General features: G+C 44.6%; 1 protein-coding gene across 1 annotated transcript; it reads left to right on the forward strand.

Annotated features, from left to right (window-relative positions):
* Positions 1-16856: 16856 nt before the first annotated feature.
* On the forward strand, positions 16857-19472 carry LOC140207874 (immunoglobulin lambda-1 light chain-like). The gene is made up of 3 exons (XM_072276423.1): positions 16857-17013; positions 17147-17500; positions 18816-19472. The coding sequence occupies exons 1-3, from the start codon at positions 16965-16967 to the stop codon at positions 19142-19144; spliced, it is 732 nt and encodes a 243-aa protein (XP_072132524.1). The 5' UTR covers positions 16857-16964; the 3' UTR covers positions 19145-19472.
* The last annotated feature ends 263 nt before the right edge of the window (positions 19473-19735 follow it).

Consider the following 19735-nt stretch of genomic DNA (forward strand, 5'->3'; position numbering starts at 1 on the left):
CATTCAGCCAAGGACCTAACGGCCACACTGATGGATATGAGTACTCTGAGCAGCGCTCGAGGGGATGGACGGAGAATTTGCTCCAGGAAGCAGAACTGATAGAGATCCCTCAAACGCCTTCACTAAAATACCCTATCCACTCTGCAACTGGCTCTCGTATTCGTTACATCACAGCAGTAACCACAGCTCAACAATTAACTCATTAGTCCAGAACTAATTGGGCTGTGTGAAACAATGATAGGCGCTTTGGGAACGCAATCTACCTCTAATTAAATCCGGTGAAATCCTTTGGAAGATCTGGTCCGACTCAAACCAATACTTGATGTCTGCTGCCACCTCACGTTCACTTGCGGAAGCTCAAGCAACGGACTATCCTCAGAAAATGCTGGTGAACGCAGAAGGCCAGGCAGCATCGATAGGAAGAGGTACATTCGACGTTTTGGCCCTGGACCCTTTGTCAGGACTAACTGAAAGAAGGGATAGTGAGAGATTTGAAGGTGGGAGGGGGAGTGGTGAGATCCGAAATGATAGCAGAAGACAGGAGGGGAGGGGTGGATCTAAGAGCTGGAAAGTTGATTGGCAAAAGGGCTAACATGCTGGAGAAGGACCATGGGACGGGAAGCCTGGGGAGAAAGAGAAGTGGGGAGTGGAGTGGAGCGAAGGCAAGGAGTTATAGAGAGAGAGACAGAGGGAGAAAATAGAGAGAGAAAAAAGGGGGGAGAATAAATAAATATATATATATATATAAATATACATAATATAACCAAATAAGGGATGTGGTGTGAAGGCGAGGCGGGGCATTAACGGAAGTTGGAAAAGTCAATATTCATGCCATCAGGTTGGAGGCATCCCAGACGGAATATAACGTGTTGTTCCTCCAACCTGAGTGTGGCTTCATCTTGACAGTAGAGGAGGCCGTGGATGACATATCAGAATGGGAATGGGACGTGGATTTAAAGTGAGTGGCCACTGGGAGTTCTTGCTTTCTCTGGTGGACCGAGCGTAGGTGTTTATGGAAACGGTCCCCCAGCTTGCGTCGGGTCTGGCCAATATATAGAAGGCCGCAGCGGGAGCACCGGACGCAGTATATCACCAAAGCCGACTCACAGGTGAAGTGTCGCCACACCTGAAAGGACTGTCTGGGGCCCTGAATGGTGGTGAGAGAGGTGGTGTAAGGGCATCTGTAGCACTTGTTCCACTTACAAAGATAAGTGCCGGGAGGGAGATCGGTGTGAAGGGAAGGGAGGATGAATAGACAAGGGAGTCGACATATAATTCTCCGTGACTTCCGCCACGTCCAACGGGATCCCACCACCAAGCACATCTTCCCCCACCCCCCCACCCCAACTGCTTTCCGCTGGGATCGCTCCCTACGCGACTCCCTTGTCCATTCGTCCCCACCACTGCGTTCGGTGCTCCCGGTGCGTTCCGTGATGAACCCTCAGGCAGGAAGGAAGTAAACAGTCACTAAATAGTGAAGGAATATATCGAGGCGGTGGGCACCTGTTTGGAGTATTATCATTTTGGTAACCTCGAATTGTGTGCTGAACTACCTGTTGTCTATATGAACTATGCGAATCATTAACAAGATTGGGCATACTGGACTGGTGAGGAAACTTGGATAAAGGTGCCAGTTGAGTGAGCAATTGTCTATTCAATAAATGCCTGTGTGACATTAGGCGGAGAGTGCTTCTGAATTGTCCTTCTTCAGTTTGGAGGACTGTTCCCGCTGGTGTACAGCTGAGACCGATACTTGTTCCACCATTGGAATATTGGGATAAGTAGTTTACATCGTTTGCAAGTTACACTTGGAGGTAATAATGCAGGACATTGCGTGGCAAGTGGCAGAACCCTGGGGAAAGTTGTAGCATATACAGATATAGGGGCATCGTTTGTGCAAGGTATGATGCTGGATCACGCTGTGCGAAAACAACTGTCAATGTCACACTGCAAACAGGTCGGGCTCTAAGAATTGATGAGGACCTGAGAGAGAGAACTTCGTAAATTGATAATCCCCAACTGAAAAGGGTCACGTCACAGTTACTCATTCTGTCCACTATCACTCATCCCACCAGCATTCAAAAGAGGAATCACACCTCGCGTCCCCTTTGCTGTTAATTCAGTATCTTCTCATTCAAAGTCATCGCTCTCATTTTCCTAAACTACAGGGAGTTTGGTGACTCTCTCTTTCTCAGCCCCAAAGTCCAAGTCAAAGCAAATTAATTACCAAAGTACATATATGCGGCATATGTAATCCTGAGACTCGTTTTTGAGAGCATTCGCTGAAAAGAAAAAAGAATCACAAGAGACTCAATGAAAACCGCACACAACAAGTACTGGCAAGTAACCAATCAGCAAAAGAGAACACAGTGTGGAGAGACATCAAAGAGAAAAAGCACGTAATATTCGTGATAAATAAGTAAGCAATAAATGTCAAGAGCAGGATCTGAACAGTGAGCGAAAATGAATCCACGGGTTCAGGAATCCGTTGAGTTTTGTGGAGAGTGAATTTGGGTGAACGCATCTCCATTGGTTCAAGGCTCTAAGGCTTTAGGGCTAATAACTTTTCCAGAATCTAGTGCTGTGGGATGAATACTAGAGTACCACTTTCGTGACGGCAGGAGCGAGAAGGGAGCATAACCTGGATGATAAGGCTGATTGACGCTGGATGCTGCTCTCCTGAGACAACACCACTTTGAGATGTGCTCTGTGGGGGGAAGGGTTCGACGAGTAATGAACTGCGCTGTATGCAATAATTTCTGCAAACTTTTCCATTAGAACATAGAACATAGTACTGTATTGCAAAGTAACAGGCCTTTCGGCCCACGATGCGGTGTCAAATGAATTTAATGGTTAATCAAAAGGCTAACTGAACTAATCTCTTCTGCGCGCACCACGTCCTCGTTTTCTCGTATTCATGCGCCTATCGAAACCTCTCTTAAATACCCTCAATTACTCTGCATTTACCACTCAGGCACCGCATTTCAGCATGCATAACACCTCCTTTGAGATTATCTCATCTCACCTGAAATGCATGTCATGTGGTATCAGGCATTTGAAATCTGATCCACAACATCCAAGTAAACCTTTTCTGCACCCTCTTCAGAGCCTCGACAGCTTTCTTATAACTGGGGGCCCAGAGCTGTATACAATACTCCCAGTGCGGCCTAACCGGATCTTTATAAGCTTCAACATAACTTTCTGTCTTTTGAAATCAATGTATCGGCTTATAAATACAAGCATTCCATATGCTATCTTAACCATTCAGTTAACCCATGAAACCACTTCCAGGGAGTTCGGAGCTGGACCTGAAGTTCCCTCTGTTCATCAGCATTGTTGAGGATCGCATCCATAACAGTCTACAGTCTCTTTGTTTTTGATCTAGCAATATGCAACACTTAATATTTGGCTGCGTTACACTCCGTCTACTATTTCTCCACCCATGACCTCAAATGACAATCTACTATGCTACTCACAACACCAGTTGACTTCATATCATCTAGAACCTTACTGAACGACCCATGTACGTTTTCATCCAGGTCCTTCATATTGATCACAAACAGTAAAGGTCCCAGTACAGATCTCTGCAGAACACCACTAATCACAGACCTCCGCCTACAATAAGTCCATAGGACTACTGCCCTCTGTCTTCGAAGTGCAAGCCTGGTGTGAATCCAAATGGCCAATTCACTATGGATCCGTTGATTCTTCATCTTCTGAAATAGCCAACAGACGAGCGCCTGGCTTTGGCGAGAAGAGGCTGAGGACGAGCTTGCTCCCAGTGAGGTAAGGCCGGGTAAGCTCCTTAAATTAATCTAATTAACTTAGAAGTAGGTAAAGGAGGCAACAGGGCAGTAGAATGCTCCGTTTGTACTATGTGGGAAGTCAGGGCGAGCACAATTGTCCCTGATGACTATACCTGTAAAAGGTGCATCCAGTTGCAGCTCCTGACAAACCGAGTTAGGGAACTGGAGCTGGAGCTGGATGAACTTCGGATCATTCGTGACCCAAAGGTAGAAATAGACAGGTGTTACAGGGTGATAGTCACCCCTAAAAGTCAGGAGATAGGTAACTGGGTGACTGTCAGGAGAGGGAAGGGGAATAGACAGAATGAGCAGAGCACCCCTATGGCCGTTCCCATCAATAATAAGTATACCGTTTTGGATACCGTTGGTGGAGACGACCTACCATGGACAGGTCGCGGTGGTCGCGTCTCTGGCACCAGACGGGACCCTCAGCTCAAAAGGGAAGGTGGGAAAAGAAGAGAGCAGTAGGGGATTCTGAAGTAAGGGGGACAGATAGGAGATTTTGTTGGAGAGATCAAGAATCCCGGATGGTCTGTTGCCTCCCTGGTGCCAGGTCCGGGATATGTCGGATCAAATTCTCAGTATTCTCAAGAGTGAGGGTCAGGTGGCAAATGTTATGGTCCATATAGGGACCAATGACGTGGATAGGAAGAAGGAGGAGGTCCTGCAAAGAGAGTTTATGAAGTTAGGGGCAAAGTTGAAGAACAGGACCTCCAGGGTTTCAGTCTCAGGATTGCTACCCGTGCGACGTGCAAGTGAGGCTAGAAATAGGAAGATAATGCAGTTAAATACGTAGCTAAGGAGTTGGTGCAGGAGCGAAGGCTTCATGCTTGTGGACAATTGGGCCTTGTTTCAGGGAAGGTGGGACCTGTTCCGACGGGACGGGTTGCACCTGAACTGGAGGGGGACTAACATCCTTGCGGGAAAGTCTGCTAGTTCTGCTCCGGGGGTTTTAAACTAGATTTGCAGGGAGAAGGAAATAGATAGAGCAGATAGTGTGGTTGAGGAGGGTAAAGGTCAAGCGAGAACTGCAAGTATACTACATGGAGTAAAGCCAGATCTCACATATAAAGAGGTTCTGAAGAAAGAGAAGCAGAGTAAAGGGTGTAAGGGTAACAAGGTAGAAGGGCTAAAGGGCATGTACTTCAATGCAAGAAGCATCAGCAACAAAGGTGATGAACTTGGATACATACATCGAATTATGATGTAGTGGCCATTACAGAGACTTGGCTGACACCAGAGAAGGAATGGATTTTCAATATGCCTGGATTTCAGTGCTGTAAAAGGGATAGAGAGGGGGGAAACGGGAGGAGGGGTAGCATTACTGGTCAGTGATACTATTACAGCTACAGAAAGCGTGGATCATGTAGCAGGATTCTCTTTTGAGTCAGTATGGGTAGAATTCAGGAACAGGAAGGGAGCAGTTGCTCTATTGGGAGTATTCTATAGGCCCTGGTAGCAGCAGAGATACAAGGAGCAGATTGTGAGGCAGATTTTGGAAAGGTGCAAAAATAACAGGATTGTTTTCGTAGGTGACTTTTACTTCCCTAATATTAATTGGCACCTGTTTAGTTCCAACGGTTTAGACGGGGCAGAGTTTTTTCAGTGTGTCCAGGATGGATTCCTGTCACAATATGTGGACAGGCCGACTAGCGGGGAGCCATACTAGATCTAGTACTAGGTAACGAACCGGGACAACTCACAGATCTTTCAGTGGGTGAGCATCTGGGGGACATTGACCACAGCTCCCTGGCCTTTAGCATTATCGTGGAAAGGGATAAAATCTGAGAGGACAGGAAAATGTTTAATTGGGGAAGGGCAAATTATGAGGCTATAAGGCTAGAACTTGCGGTTGTGAATTGGGATGATGTTTTTGCAGGGAAATGTACCATGGACATGTGGTCGATGCTTTCGGATCTCTTGCGGGATGTTTTGGATAAATTTGTTCTGGTGAGGAAGATAAAGAATGGTAGGGTGAAGGAACCATGGGTGACAAGTGAGGTGGAAAATCTAGTCAGGTGGAAGAAGGCAGCATACATGACGTTTAGGAAGTAAGGATCAGATGGGTCTATTGAGGAATATAGGGTAGCAAGAAAGGAGCTTAAGATGGGGCTGAGGAGAGCAAGAACGGGGTATGAAAAGGCCTTGGCGAGTAGGGTAAAGGAAAAAAACCAAGGTATTCTTCAACTATGTGAAGAATAAAAGGATGACAGGAGTGAAGTTAGTACAGATTAGAGATAAAGGTGGTAAAATATGCCTGGAGGCTGTGGAAGTTAGCGACGTCCTCAATGAATACCTCTCTTCGGTATTCACCAAACAGATGGAACTTGATGACGGTGAGGACAATAAGAGTGAGGTTTATGTTCTGGAACATGTTGATATTAAGGGAGAGGAGGTGTTGGAGTTGTTAAAATACATTAGGACGGATAAATCCCCGGGGCCTGACGGAATATTCCCCAGGATGCTCCATGAGGCGAGGGAAGTGATTGCTGAGCCTCTGGCTAAGATCTTCATGTCCTCGTTGTCCACGGGAATGGTACCGGAGGATTGGAGGGAGGCGAATGTTATCCTCTAGTTCTAAAAAGGTAGTAGAGATAGTCCGGGTAATTATAGACCAGTGGGCCTTACGTCTGTGGTGGGAAAGCTGTTGGAAAAGATTGGTAGAGATAGAATATATGGGCATTTAGAGAATCATGGTCTGATCAGCGACAGTCAGCATGGCTTTGTATAGGTCAGATCGTGTCTAACAAGCCTGATAGAGTTCTTTAAGGAGGTGACCAGGCATATAGATGAGGTAGTGCAGTGGATGTGATCTATATGGATTTTAGTAAGGCATTTGACAAGGTTCCACACGGTAGGCTTATTCAGAAAGTCAGAAAGCATGGGATCCAGGGAGGTTTGGCCAGGTGGATTCAGAATTGGCTTTCCTGCAGAAGGCAGAAGGTCGTGGTGGAGGGAGTACATGTAGATTGGAGGATTGTGACTAGTGGTGTCCCACAAGGATCTGTTCTGGGACCTCTACTTTTCGTGATTTTGTTAACGACCTGGATGTGGGGATAGATTGTTGGGTTGGCAAGTTTACAGACAACAAAAAGGTTGGTGTTGTTGTGGATAGTGTAGAGGGTTGTCGAAGAATACGCAGAGACACTGATAGGATGCAGAAGTGGGCTGAGAAGTGGCAGATGGATTTCAACCCGGAGAAGTGTGAGGTGGTACACTTTGGAAGGACAAACTCCAAGGAAGAGTACAAAATAAATGCCACAGGACTTGGTAGTGTGGAGGAGCAGAGGGATCTGGGGGTACATGTCCACAGATCCCTGAAGGTTGCCTCACAGGTAGGTAGGGTAGTTAAGAAAGCTTATGGGGTGTTAGCTTTCATAAGTCGAGGGATAGAGTTTAAGAGTCGCTAGGTAATGATGCAGCTCTATAAAACTCTGGTTAGGCCACACTTGGAGTATTGTGTCCACTTCTGGTCGCCTCACTATAGGAAGGATATGGAAGCATTGGAAAGGGTACAGAAGAGATTTACCAGATGCTGCTTGGTTTAGAAGTATGAATTATGATCAGAGATTAAGGGAGCTAGGGCTTTACCCTTTGGAGAGAAGAAGGATGAGAGAAGACATGATGGAGGTATACAAGATATTAAGAGGAATATATAGAGTGGACAGCCAGCGCCTCTTCCACAGGGCACCAATGCTCAATACAAGACGACATGGTTTTACGGTAAGGGGTGGGAATTTTAAGGGGGATGTCAGAGGAAGGTTTTTTACTCAAGTGTGGTTGGAGCGTGGAATGCACTTCCTGAGTCAGTGGTGGAGGCAGATACACTAGTGAAATTTAAGAGCCTACTGGACAGGCATATGGAGGAATTTAAGGTGGCGGGTTATATGGGAGGCAGGGTTTAAGGGTTGGAACAACATTGTGGGCCGAAGGGCCTGTACTGTGCTGTACTATTTTATGTTCTATGTTAAATGCCTCACTAAAATTCAAGTAGACAGCATCCACAGTTCCACTTTCGTGAATCACGCTCGTACCTCTTCATGAAACAGTCAAGTTAGTAAGACACGACCTTAATGCTCTTAACGAGACCGAACACGGCCTCCATTTTATCTCGAAATGCCCTGTAATATCAACTTGCTTAGAACTGATCTCTCTGTCCTCCACTTCCTTCTACTTGGTAAGTGGTGCATTTATGTCTGCAGGGCACTCCAGGGCATATCAGGCCAGGACACAATCAGTCCGTATGCTCTCTTCTTCAGGCATCAGTAGAAGTTTGTGAAAGTTTTAGATTACATGGCAAACGTTTAAAAACTTCTAACAAAGAAGGGACGCTACCGTGCCTTCTGTGTAACGGCAGTTTTGTGCTGGACACAGGACAGATTCTCTGAAATGGCAACGCTTAGGAATTTAATGTCGCTGACGGCGTCTACCTCTGATACCCCGATAAAGTCTGACTCATCTCCTTGTTCTAGCTGACATTGAGTGGGACGCTGTTTTTGTTACACCATTCAACCGGCTAAGCTCCCGACCGTATGGGTCAGGCCTATGAACGAGGGAAGCAAAAGGTACACGATCTGCGTTAGGAATTATATTCGAAGGACAGTGGTGGGTAGGTTTAGTGAGTTGCTAGGCTTAGCGGGGACTAGGGTAAAACTGCGCAGTTTAGAAGACATTGGGGCAGGTTCAAGGATGTGAAAAACATGGGTGACATAAGCGAAATGCAAGGAAGTGGGCTTAGCACAGGTAGGCAACTTGATCGGCATGGACATATTGGCAACAATTCCGCGCTGTGTAACTACGTAAAATTAAGTGCCGGATTTTGTAACAAACAGGGACAGGGTTTTAGTCTCTGTCGTTAACCCGGGGTAGGATGAACAACTATGACCTGACCCACTCATTCAGAGGCTGTGGAGAAATCTCTCTCTCTCTCTCTCTCTCTCTCTCTCTCTCTCTCTCTCTCTCTCTCTCTCTCTCTCTCTCTCTCTCTCTTTCTCTCTCGGGATCCATTCAAAGCTGTTATTTCACACTCTTTACATTAAAACTACTTAATTGCCGGAAGCAAAAAAAAATCAAATTGTGAAAACGATTTTTCAAAGATTTAGTTTCATAATTTGTGTCTTCCGGTTATTGTAGTTGCTAAGTTTTAGAGTTTTTTAAGATGTTCACCGTGTCTTCCACACCCGCCCCTCCACGTAAGTGTCCACCATTACCAAGGGGCTCAACGACCGCTCCACCTGCACGGCTTCATAAACAAAACAGGAACAGCAGCAATTTGCGTACATTTGCTAAATAAAGGCTCTGCCAGCACCGCTCGGTCCCCATGGGGAGATGAAGTGGATCGCAGCTGCATCAGTAACGCTCAGAGTCATGGGCTGCTTCACTCTGTGGACAATCTTGAGGGAGGGATTAACTGGACAGAACAGTGTCTGATGGTCAGGTTGGCTTGAAGGAAACGTCCCGGTTCATTGCCCACTGATTTTCCAGATCCCATTCCCCGTTCCCCATGCCGAATAAGAGCATTTACATTTAAAAGACGCCTTACACAGCGTAAAACTGCAGGACATTATGAGGTAACGTTTCCGAAATAAAAATGAGCGGCGTTATTGGACAAACGTTGAGACCGAGTCACATAAGCAGAATATTTATTTGGAAGAAACCTTCTCATCCCGTATCCAATATCCGCCCAATATCCCTGAGGAGATGGGAGCTGAACGGGGGGTGGGGGGGGGGCTGGGTGGTGATGAACTAAAACACAGACAACAGAAGCCAGGGGTGAGGTCTGACAGTCCACTGTCAGTAACATCTACCTTTAGAAAGAAGTTCAGAATCTGAATCCGACTGATGTCTATAATCACCAGCGAATGTGGTTGTTGTTTTTTTTATTTTGTGGTTTTGTATTTATTTATTCTAAAAGTACATTGTACGTGTAATTTATTTATCTATATACAGTATATATAATTTAATAAATACAGTATACATTGTCAGTTTAGAAATCTAATGATGAATTGGAACAAGCTGTTCTTTAAACGCTAGTTTGTTTATTTATTTATTTATTTGTTTGTTTGTTTGTCTTCAGGCTTTTTCCTTCCAAAGTGGATGACCTCTCATTTACCAACATTATACTCCATACTCTATCTGCCAGACCCTTGCTCAATCACTTAACCTATCTATACCTAACTGCAGATTCTTCGTATACTCTGCACAGTTTGTTTTTTGACTCAATTTAGTTTCATCTGCAAACTTACATATACTACACACGGTCCCCTCTTCCAGACCTTTAACGTGTATCTTGAACAGTTGAGGGCCCACTACCGACCTCTGCGCCACACCATGCACCACTGATTGCCACCCAGAGAAACATGCATGTATCCCAACTCGCCTCTTTCTATTGGTTAACCAATCATTAATCAATGCTAAAAATCACTCTCAACACTATGCATGGTTATCTTTATATGTGGCACCTTATCGAACGTCCTAGAAACATAGCAACATAGAAAACCTGCAGCACAATGCAGGCCCTTCTGTCCACAATGCTGTGTCGAATATGTACTTACTTCAGAAATTACCTAAGGTTATCCATAGCCTTCTATTGTTCTAAGCTCCATGTACCTATCCAGGATTCTCTTAAACTACCCTATCGTATCCGCTTCCACCACCGTCGCCGGCAGCCCATTCCACGCACTCACCATTCTCTGTATTAAAAAAAAACCTCCCTTAACATCTCCTCTGTACCTACTTCCAAGCACCTTAAAACCGTGCACTCTCATGCTAGCTATTTCAGCCGTGGGAAAAAGCCTCTGACTATCCAGACGAACAATGCCTCTTATCATCTTATAGACCGTTATCAGGTCACCTCTCATCCTCCGCCGCTCCAAGGATGAAAGGCCGAGTTCACTCAACCTGATCTCATAAGGCATGCTCCTTGTAACATCCTTGTACGTCTCCTCTGCGCCCTTTCTATAGTTTCTGCTCTGCGCCCTTTCTATAGTTTCCTCAATCTTCCTGTAGTGTGGTGACCAGAACTAAGCACAGTACTCCAAGTGGCGTCTGACCAGCATCCTATATAGCTGCAACATTACCTCTCGGCTCTTAAAATCAATAGTGCAGTTGATGAAGGTCAATGCACCGTATGCTTTCTTAAACACACAGTCAACCTGCGCAGCAGCTTTGAGTGTCCTATGGATTCGAACCCCAAGATCCCTCTGATCCTCCACACTGCAAATTAATACTACATTCTGCCATCATATTTGACCTACCAAAATGAACCACCTCACATTTATATGGGTTGAACTCCATCTGCCAATTCTCAGCCCAGTTTTGCATCCTTTCAATATCCCGCTGTCACCTCATTGGTCATCGACATCTATACAGAATTTGACCCACCTAAAACCGCACTTTCCCTTCTGTGGACAAGTCAATTCTGTATCCACAAACCAAGGTCCCTTTGATTCACTTACCTCCTTACTTTCTCAGTAATCCTTGTATCGGGCACCTTATCAAATGTCTTGCTGAAATCCATATACACTACATCTACTGTTCTACCTTCATTAATGTGTTTAGTGACATCTATCAGGCTCGTAATATACGACCTGCCTTTAACAAAGCTATGCTGGCTATTCCTAATCATATTATGCCTCTCCAAACGTTCATAAATTCCGCCTCTCAGGATCTTTTCCATCAACTTACCAACCACTGAGTTAAGACTCACTGACCAATAATTTCCTGGGCTATCTCTACTCCATTATTTGAATAAGGGAACTAGATATGCAAGCCTCCAAGCCTCCAGAACCTCTACCATCCTCACTGATGATGCAAAGATCATTGCCAGTGACTCAACAATGTTCTCCTTCGCCTCCCATAGTAGCCTAGGTTACATTTAACTCTTAATATTTATATGCTCAAGCTTTTCAGACCGCTGTAAGTCGTCCCTGCAATCGCCAAGATACTTTTCTGTATTGAAAAGTGATTTACGTCTGGAAATTGAAGTAAATAACGTCCATCTGTCCGCTCTATCCATCATGGTTGTTATATCCTCAAGGAAAACCAGTATGCTTGTGAAACAGGATCTGCTATTCCTTAATCCATTCTGCGACTGCGTGATAGATGCATTTCTTTCCATACTGCCCCGCCGTTTCTTCTTTAATGATAGCTTCAAGCATTCTCCCAACTACGAAGGTTAGACGAACTGCCTTTTGCCTACACCCTTTTTTTTATCACTGGCGTAACATTCTCCTTCTTTCAATCCACGGGGACCTGACCAGACTCCAGGGAATTTTGGTAACTTATCATCAAAGCCCCAACTATAATCTTTGTCATTTCTTTCATTACCCTGGGCGGCGTTCTATCAAATCCAGGGGACTTGTCTGTCTTTGGCCCACATATTTACTTATCTCTACCCCTTTAGCGGTAGTATTTGTATCGAGGTTCTCACTTCCCATCGCATCCATTTCATCTCCCTTCGGCATGTTAGACGTGTCCTTCACTGACACAAAATTGTCATTCAAAGCCTCGGCCATTTCCTCAGTACTCAATATCAATTCCCCCCCCCCCCCCACCGTCCTTCAAGGAACCTACATTCAGTTAGGTCACCTTTTTCCGTTCTATATAATTGTAAGAAATATTATGCGTTTTTATGTTAAGTGCTAGTTTATTTACATAATCTATCTGCTCTTTTTTATTGCTTGCTTAGTGGTTCTTTGTTGCTTTTTAATTTTTTCCCAGCCTTCCAGTTTCACACTACTCTTGGCGACTTTGCAGACAGAAGCTTTCAGTTTGATATCTTCCTTTATTTCCTTAGTTATCCATGGTTGGTTTTACCCGCCCTTACTGTCCTTGCTTTCAACGTTGGTTGAGCATTGTGAAAAATATTTTTGACAGTCTTCCACTGTTCCTTAACCGACCAGCCATCTAGCTTCTCTTCCCAATCTCCGCTATCGAAATTCTCCCTCATCCTGTTGTAGTCTCCCATGTTTTGTTACTGGTTTTAGATCGAACTATTGCATCCGCCATTTGTATGAGAAAATCAGTCATAATGTGATCATTCTTTTCAAGATGATGCATACCTATAAGAATGCTAATTCTACCTGTCTCATTGCACAAGATCAGATTTAAGAATATGTTTCCTTGTAGGTTCAGCAACATGTTGTTCAAGAAAGTTATCCATATGCATTCTATGAAGTCCTCCTCAAGACTACCTCGACTAATTTGATTCATCTCGTCTATCTCGTTGATTTCCTGCACGATAACTGCTGTTACACTCTTACATACCTGAGATATCTCGCGGTTCATTGCCTGTGCCAATGTAATGTTATTATTCAGTGGCCTATAGATAACTCCTAGCAGTATTTTCCCTATACTGTTTCTAATCTCTACCCAGATAGATTCAACATTCTGCTCCTTAGATCTTATATCGTCTCTCACTGTCGCCCTGATCTCATTCTTGATTAAGAGGGCTACCCCATCGGCCTTACCATTCCGCCTATCGCTCCATACTACCTGATATCCGTGGACATTTAATTACTAATCCTCTCCTCCCTGCAACTCCGTTTCTGTAATGGCCAGTAAGTAATACGCCTTTATTCTGATTTGTGCCACAGGTTCATCGGCCTTGTTAGAAATGCTACGGGAAATCAGATTAACTGCCTTTACACTCGTTGTGCCTTTAAAATCGAGTAATCTTTGTCTCTTACACACTGGAATTTTCTGCACTCCGCCTATACTTTTCTCTTTTTTATCATTTACTTTTACGTTACCTATATGCACACGCTCCTCTTTTACATTATCCATACTTCTCCAATCTGTTCAGCCTACCCCTGCTATTTAGTTTAAAGTACTACCCAGAACCCCAGTTATGTGATCCACCAGGATCCAGGTCCCATCACGGTCCAGGTGGAACCCGTCCCAATGGGACAGCTCCCGTCTTCCCCAGTGCTGCTGCCAGTTTCCCGTGTATTTTAAGCCACTTCTCCCACACCAAACCTTGAGCCACGCATTTAACTCTTTAATCTTCTTAACCCTTTTTCCAATTTGCACTTGGCTCACGCAGTAGTCCAACTTTTTGTTTCTACTTTTTAATTGAATCCCGAACAGTTCAAATTCCCTCAGTAAAACCTCTTTCCTCTTTCCACCTACTTCGTTAATACCCACGTGGATCTCGACACTGGATCTTTCTCTTCGAACCGCAAATTCCTCTGCAGGTCAGATAGGATGTCCCGAACCCAGGCATCAGGCATGAAACACAGACTTTGGGACTGTGGTATCAATGGTTGCATTTCCAGGAATGTAGAAATTCAAACTTTGGACCTTTTCGTGGATATGGAGGGGGATATCAATAAATTTCCAGATTGCTAAATATATTAGACGTCTCTACTTTCAAGGTGCAGAAACCGAACGGTACCAATTTTAATTATTGCGTGAAAAAAAGAGTTAGGGAGAGAGAGACAGAGAGAGCTCGATTGTTAGTGATAGTTGTGTATCACAGTGCTGTGGTTTTACTTGTTTCCCATGAGAAATGTTAGTGTATTGCCCGACTATTTCCCTTTATTTCTGCAGATTCAAACTGAATTGGTTGCAGAGCGATAATCCTTCAAATCCCTAGTCCTGACCAACGAATGAGAGAATATATTTGTAATTGAGAAAAACGGGATTGGGGCCACCTTGAGTATATCCTCAAATGATCGATCTCCAATAATAACCACCACAAGGAATTATCCTAATCTTTCAATTTTCAAAGGAAATACATCTCAGCACACCATGTATGTCTGGAAGGAACGGACAGTCCACATATTCAAAGGTAGTAACTTCATCATATAAAAGAGAGAGAGAGAGAGAGAAAGAGAGAGAGAGAGAGAGGGAGAGAGAGAGAGAGAGAGAGGAGGGAGGGGGATAGAGAAAGAGAGAGAGGAGGCAGGGCTACAAAAATACTGTTTTTCTGATCTTCCTTTTAGAGGTTTGGCGAAATCCATTATTAATCCCTCAGAACACTCAGGAAATAAGGATAGGTCGTAAGAGTGTGGAACGAGCTGCCATGGAAACTGAAAACTGCAGGTTCTATTTCAACATTAAAAGGAAATTTGGGTAGAGGCATTGATAAGAGCAATAAGGAGGGCTATGTTCCGGGTGCAGGTCGATAGGACCAGGCAGCATCATAGTTCAGCTTGGAATAGTTGAGCCAAAGGGCCAGTTTCTGTGCTGTAGTAATTCAGGAATCTAGTTCTCTGTGGCCCTAATGACAGCACTGTTGATGTATTGTACTGAGGTCCGATTTTTGAGTAATAGAAGAGCAGGCAACTGATGGAGGAATTGTCAGAATATAGAGTCATAACGTCGTACAACACTGAAGCAGGCCCTTTGACTCAACCAATCGATATCGAACTAGAAGGCCACACAATCTAGTACAATTTGCTACCTTTTCTCCCTTATCGCAACAAATCTTTGCAATGCATGTCCAAATACCTATATACAAGCCGGTTCAATGTTGTAAATGTGTGTGCAACTAACAACTCATCACGTAGCTCATTACGTATGTGCTTGCCATCTGTTGAAAAGAATTGTTCCTCAGATTCCTATTAAATCTTTTTTTTTCTTACTTACGGTAAACCTATACACACTCGTTCTTCATTCCCCAACCCTGGGTAAAAGAAGACTAAATAGTCACATCCGTTTGCTATTTGCGTTTATCTACTCTTTTCTAGGGTGACCTTTCAATCTCCTACGCTCCAAAGAAAAAAGTCCAAACCTATTTGGCCTATCCTTATCACTCAGTTCCTCGAAACCTACACATATCTTCATAAATATTTGCTGCAAAATTCCCTACATAATGGTATTTTTTTCTGAATGCAACGTGACTAATACTGAAGACAATATCAACGGCGGCCTGATTAACGTCTAATACATATGCAACATTGTATCCCATCTCCGAAAGTAAGTGCTCTGGCTGATGCAGGCCATTTTGCCAAAAGATTCTTCACCGCATTACATACCCATGACTTCACTTCGGGGATAGAATTTTCGACGTGAATGGAATGGACAATTAAGAATTTAGTGCAGGAAGTTGGGTGACAAGCTCTATTTCAATAGAACAGTGAGAAAGTGCGAGAGGCTAATAACCGCAAAGCTACCCCCGGCCTTATTTTTTCAATCGTCCACATTTCATTCCCGTTAAACCAGTGAAAAAGAGAATACTTTTCAGGGTGGTGGTGGGATGTTTTCCAGATTTTGCAGAGCAGCGGGAATTATGTCCAGATAATTGCACAGCTTTTTTTAATGTCATCGAAGGATTTATAGGATCAGATACGTGTCCAATCTCTTGAATCAGACTTGATAACTTCACTCAACTAAGGAACAGACTGATTCCATAAAATATGGACTCACGTTCAAGAAATCTACAACCCATGTTATTTAATGATATCCATCTATCTGTTTGTTTATTTAATTATTTTCATTTTTGCACAGTTTGTATTATTTTCTGCATTAGCCGTTTGTCCGTCTTTATGTGTAGTCTTTTATTGATCCCGTTGTATTTCTTAGCGTTTACTGTGGATGCATGCGCGAAAATAAGTCTGAGGAAGGGTTTTTTTTCAATTTTTTCTTTATACATTGAATCTTATGATCCCCAACCATGGGCTACGTTCTAATTTGTACCATAATTTAATAAGTACAGTGGTTTTTGGACAATGGTCACCACTGGATGCTGATAGCGAAGGCATCAACCAGGTACGGGACGTGCATTGGGTCATTCTGACAATTTGGTAAGTGTGACTACGAATAATTTTGATCTCATTAGCAACTTGGGCAGAAGAAAATGCGCCTAATGGCCCAGGTTGTTTTTCTTTCAGAGAATACCTGCTGATATATTTGCTTAAATCAGTTTACTTTGAGTACTTGTCAAACACATCCATATATGACATAACTGAAGATGATACATTTTTGAAATTAATGGGTAAATTTAAAGATCGTCATTCATAGATACCAATGGCTGGGTGATCAGTCCCCGCCCTTCCTTTCCCTGGCGCCTCCCATTTATTAACACCCCGGTTAATAAACAGATCACGGGGCTGCGATTTGCAGAATCTGGAACCGGAGTCGCTCCCGGTGTTTGCAGAACAGCACGGTTCGGTCGGAAAATTGAGCGCTCGCTGTCTCCACCTGTCCGCAACAATGTCCCGAGTACTCCATCTCCTGTGTGCTCTGCTGGTCCATTTATCAGGTAAGAGACATATTACTTTACTCACGGATTATCCATGAAAATTGCAGTTACTGCTCATTTTAACGCGTATTTATCAATTGGTGAGCCTTCTGTTAGATCCAAGTCACCCAATGGTTTCATTGTTTTGTTGCAGGTATCCTAACAGCCCCAGTCCTCAATCAGACACCAATGTCGGGTCCCGTCTCCGCGGGACAGACCGCTCGCTTAGAATGTCGGATGCAAAACGGTAACGTTGGGAGTTACCACATGTCCTGGTACCGACAGCGTCCCGGGGAGAGACCAGAGTGGCTGATTAAACACAATATTGATGATTATATTGCTCGAGGGACAGGGATCACAAATCGATTCCAACCGTCCAGAGACACCTCCAGCAACAGTCACATCCTGACCATCGGCAGCTTGGAGCCCCGAGACTCCGCTGTTTATTACTGTCAAACGTGGGATAATGGATTGATCTTCGGTCCAGGCACTATCCTGGATATAAAAAGTAAGTGACTCCCTCAATCCTTTCCAATCAATTCCCATCACAGCCGGTCTTATTCCCCACCAGAAATCCCTATATCCAGGCAATTCTGGTGCCGTCTTAAAACTGTGGTGGATTACAGCCTGTCTCCTATCGGGACATGAGGACATTCCGTTCCACTAAAGAACCATGACTGAATTTAATGAATTTTTTACACCATGTACATGCCGGCATTCAATCGCCTCAGTCTGATGTGGTAAAAGCCCAGACCGATCAGAAGTTTTCGGAATTTAATCTACTGACCCCTTGTCCAGAACTGACGAAATCGGAGACAGCACAACTCACTCTTATACTTTCCCTAAGATATGCTTATGAATTTTTTTCCGATATTTCGAAGTGCTATAAATGGTGGTTGTCGCATTCAGAATTGACTGCTTCAAATTAAAACCTTTAACGAGGTCGCAAACAAGGAAGGGAAAATGCCATTTTTTAAAGTTACACTGCAGGACAGCGGCTGAGCTCGCAGAGAGTGGGGCGGCAATAGGAGGGGTTCGTTTATGTCGGGGAGGTATTCTCGGTCTGAACTGGACAGCTCCTTGTTTCCTCGCCCATCTCCGCCCCATAGAACTGCTCGTATATTCCGCTATTTCCTCTGCCATCACTGGGCGGACGAATTTGGACATCCTGAAGAAGAATGTTCACAAAATCAGGGACGAGCGAATTCGATATCTGGGTGTTACCGCAATTCAATGCGGAATTCCACTCAGCCAAGGGGCCAGTAACAGGGTCGTACCGGCTTTTTTCGTGGTGGTGGGTGGGTGGGGTTCCGGGGGGGGAGGGGCTCGCATTTGAGTAATTCTTAACCCGAATCGGAAATCTCTGTTAGAGAGAACAGTGGATTCGAACTCCAGAATTTGCTGAGCTCCTTTACATAGCTGAAAGGGTAATATCCGTCAATTCGTGGCCCAATATAAGATCTAGGGAAATATTGCAGACAGGCAATAAACACAAATTTACCGACAGACTAATAACCAGAAAGCACTGCAGGGAATAGATAGGTGGAATGAGTGAGGCTAATTCCTCCTCATGGTTGGCGCACGTGATTCCCCGCTCGTAAAGATAATGAAAGTTATAAGCGCACTTCGGAGTTGTGATTAAGACATTTCATTCACCGAAACAATGACTGTATAACCGCCAGACATTTCATCGTTTGCCTTAATACTTGGTGGCTTGTGTTTTTTTTTCTGTAGCAGAGTTGTTTTTTATTAATTCCGAGTTTCAGTCATCCCCAACATTAATATTGCTTTCTGTTCTCATCCGTCTAATCTCTCTCACACAGGCAGCGAGTCCCGGAGACCTTCAATTCTCCTTCTCCCTCCCTCTCCGGAGGAGACCGGCACGGGCTCGGCCACTCTGTCTTGTCTGGTGAGCGGCTTTAAGCCGGGCTTGGTAGCGCTGCGCTGGAGCGTGGATGGAGTCGAGACTGAGAGTGGGGTGACCACAGGCGCCGTGTCGGCAGGCACCGACCAGACCTACAGGCTGAGCAGTTACCTGCGAGTACCCGCCGATGCATGGAACAAGGGTTCAAGCTATGCCTGCAGCGTGAGCCACAGCTCGCTGAGCTCGCCTTTGCGAAACACCATCTCTTCGTCGGCTTGTGCGCAGTAAGGTCGCGGAGTCCGGCAGCACAGTCGGATTGTTAGCTCCTGCATAATGCAGTGAAACTCTCACTGGAACTGTGCAGCGACCTTATGCAATGTAATTGTGCAGTAATGTTTTAATGGGAACAATCAACCGTATAATAAGTTTGGAAAGTCACGCGATGATTGTCTGTCTTTCGCGACGCGTACTTCTCTGTAGAATTGCAACTATTGTGCTGTGTCTGAAATTCCACTGTGTATAAAATGGGTAGATCTCCATGTAGAAGGTGACTGTATTGTGATTGGATTTTGTGATAAACACAGCTCGTAATAGAAAAGCAACTGCCGGTGGGTTTATCGTCCTCTGTCTTTACTCGTCTGTTCGCAGTACATCGGGAGTTTGATAGCGTGTGCCGTGCCATCTCAAAGTCAACTCACATAGAATTACACTCAAATCCACGGAAATATCCTACCCTGTCGTTCCTGCAGAATACTGATTTCTGTGTCCTACGCTGGCCTGTTCGCCCTCGCTCGCCTCTCCACCATCACCGGGTTCCTCAATTCCTCGCTATCCTGCACATTTGCTCTTCATTTCCAACCCTCTCAGTGGGAAGTACAT

The sequence above is a fragment of the Mobula birostris genome, chromosome 2 (genome assembly GCF_030028105.1).
Source record: "Mobula birostris isolate sMobBir1 chromosome 2, sMobBir1.hap1, whole genome shotgun sequence".
Taxonomy (NCBI): Eukaryota; Metazoa; Chordata; class Chondrichthyes; order Myliobatiformes; family Myliobatidae; genus Mobula; species Mobula birostris.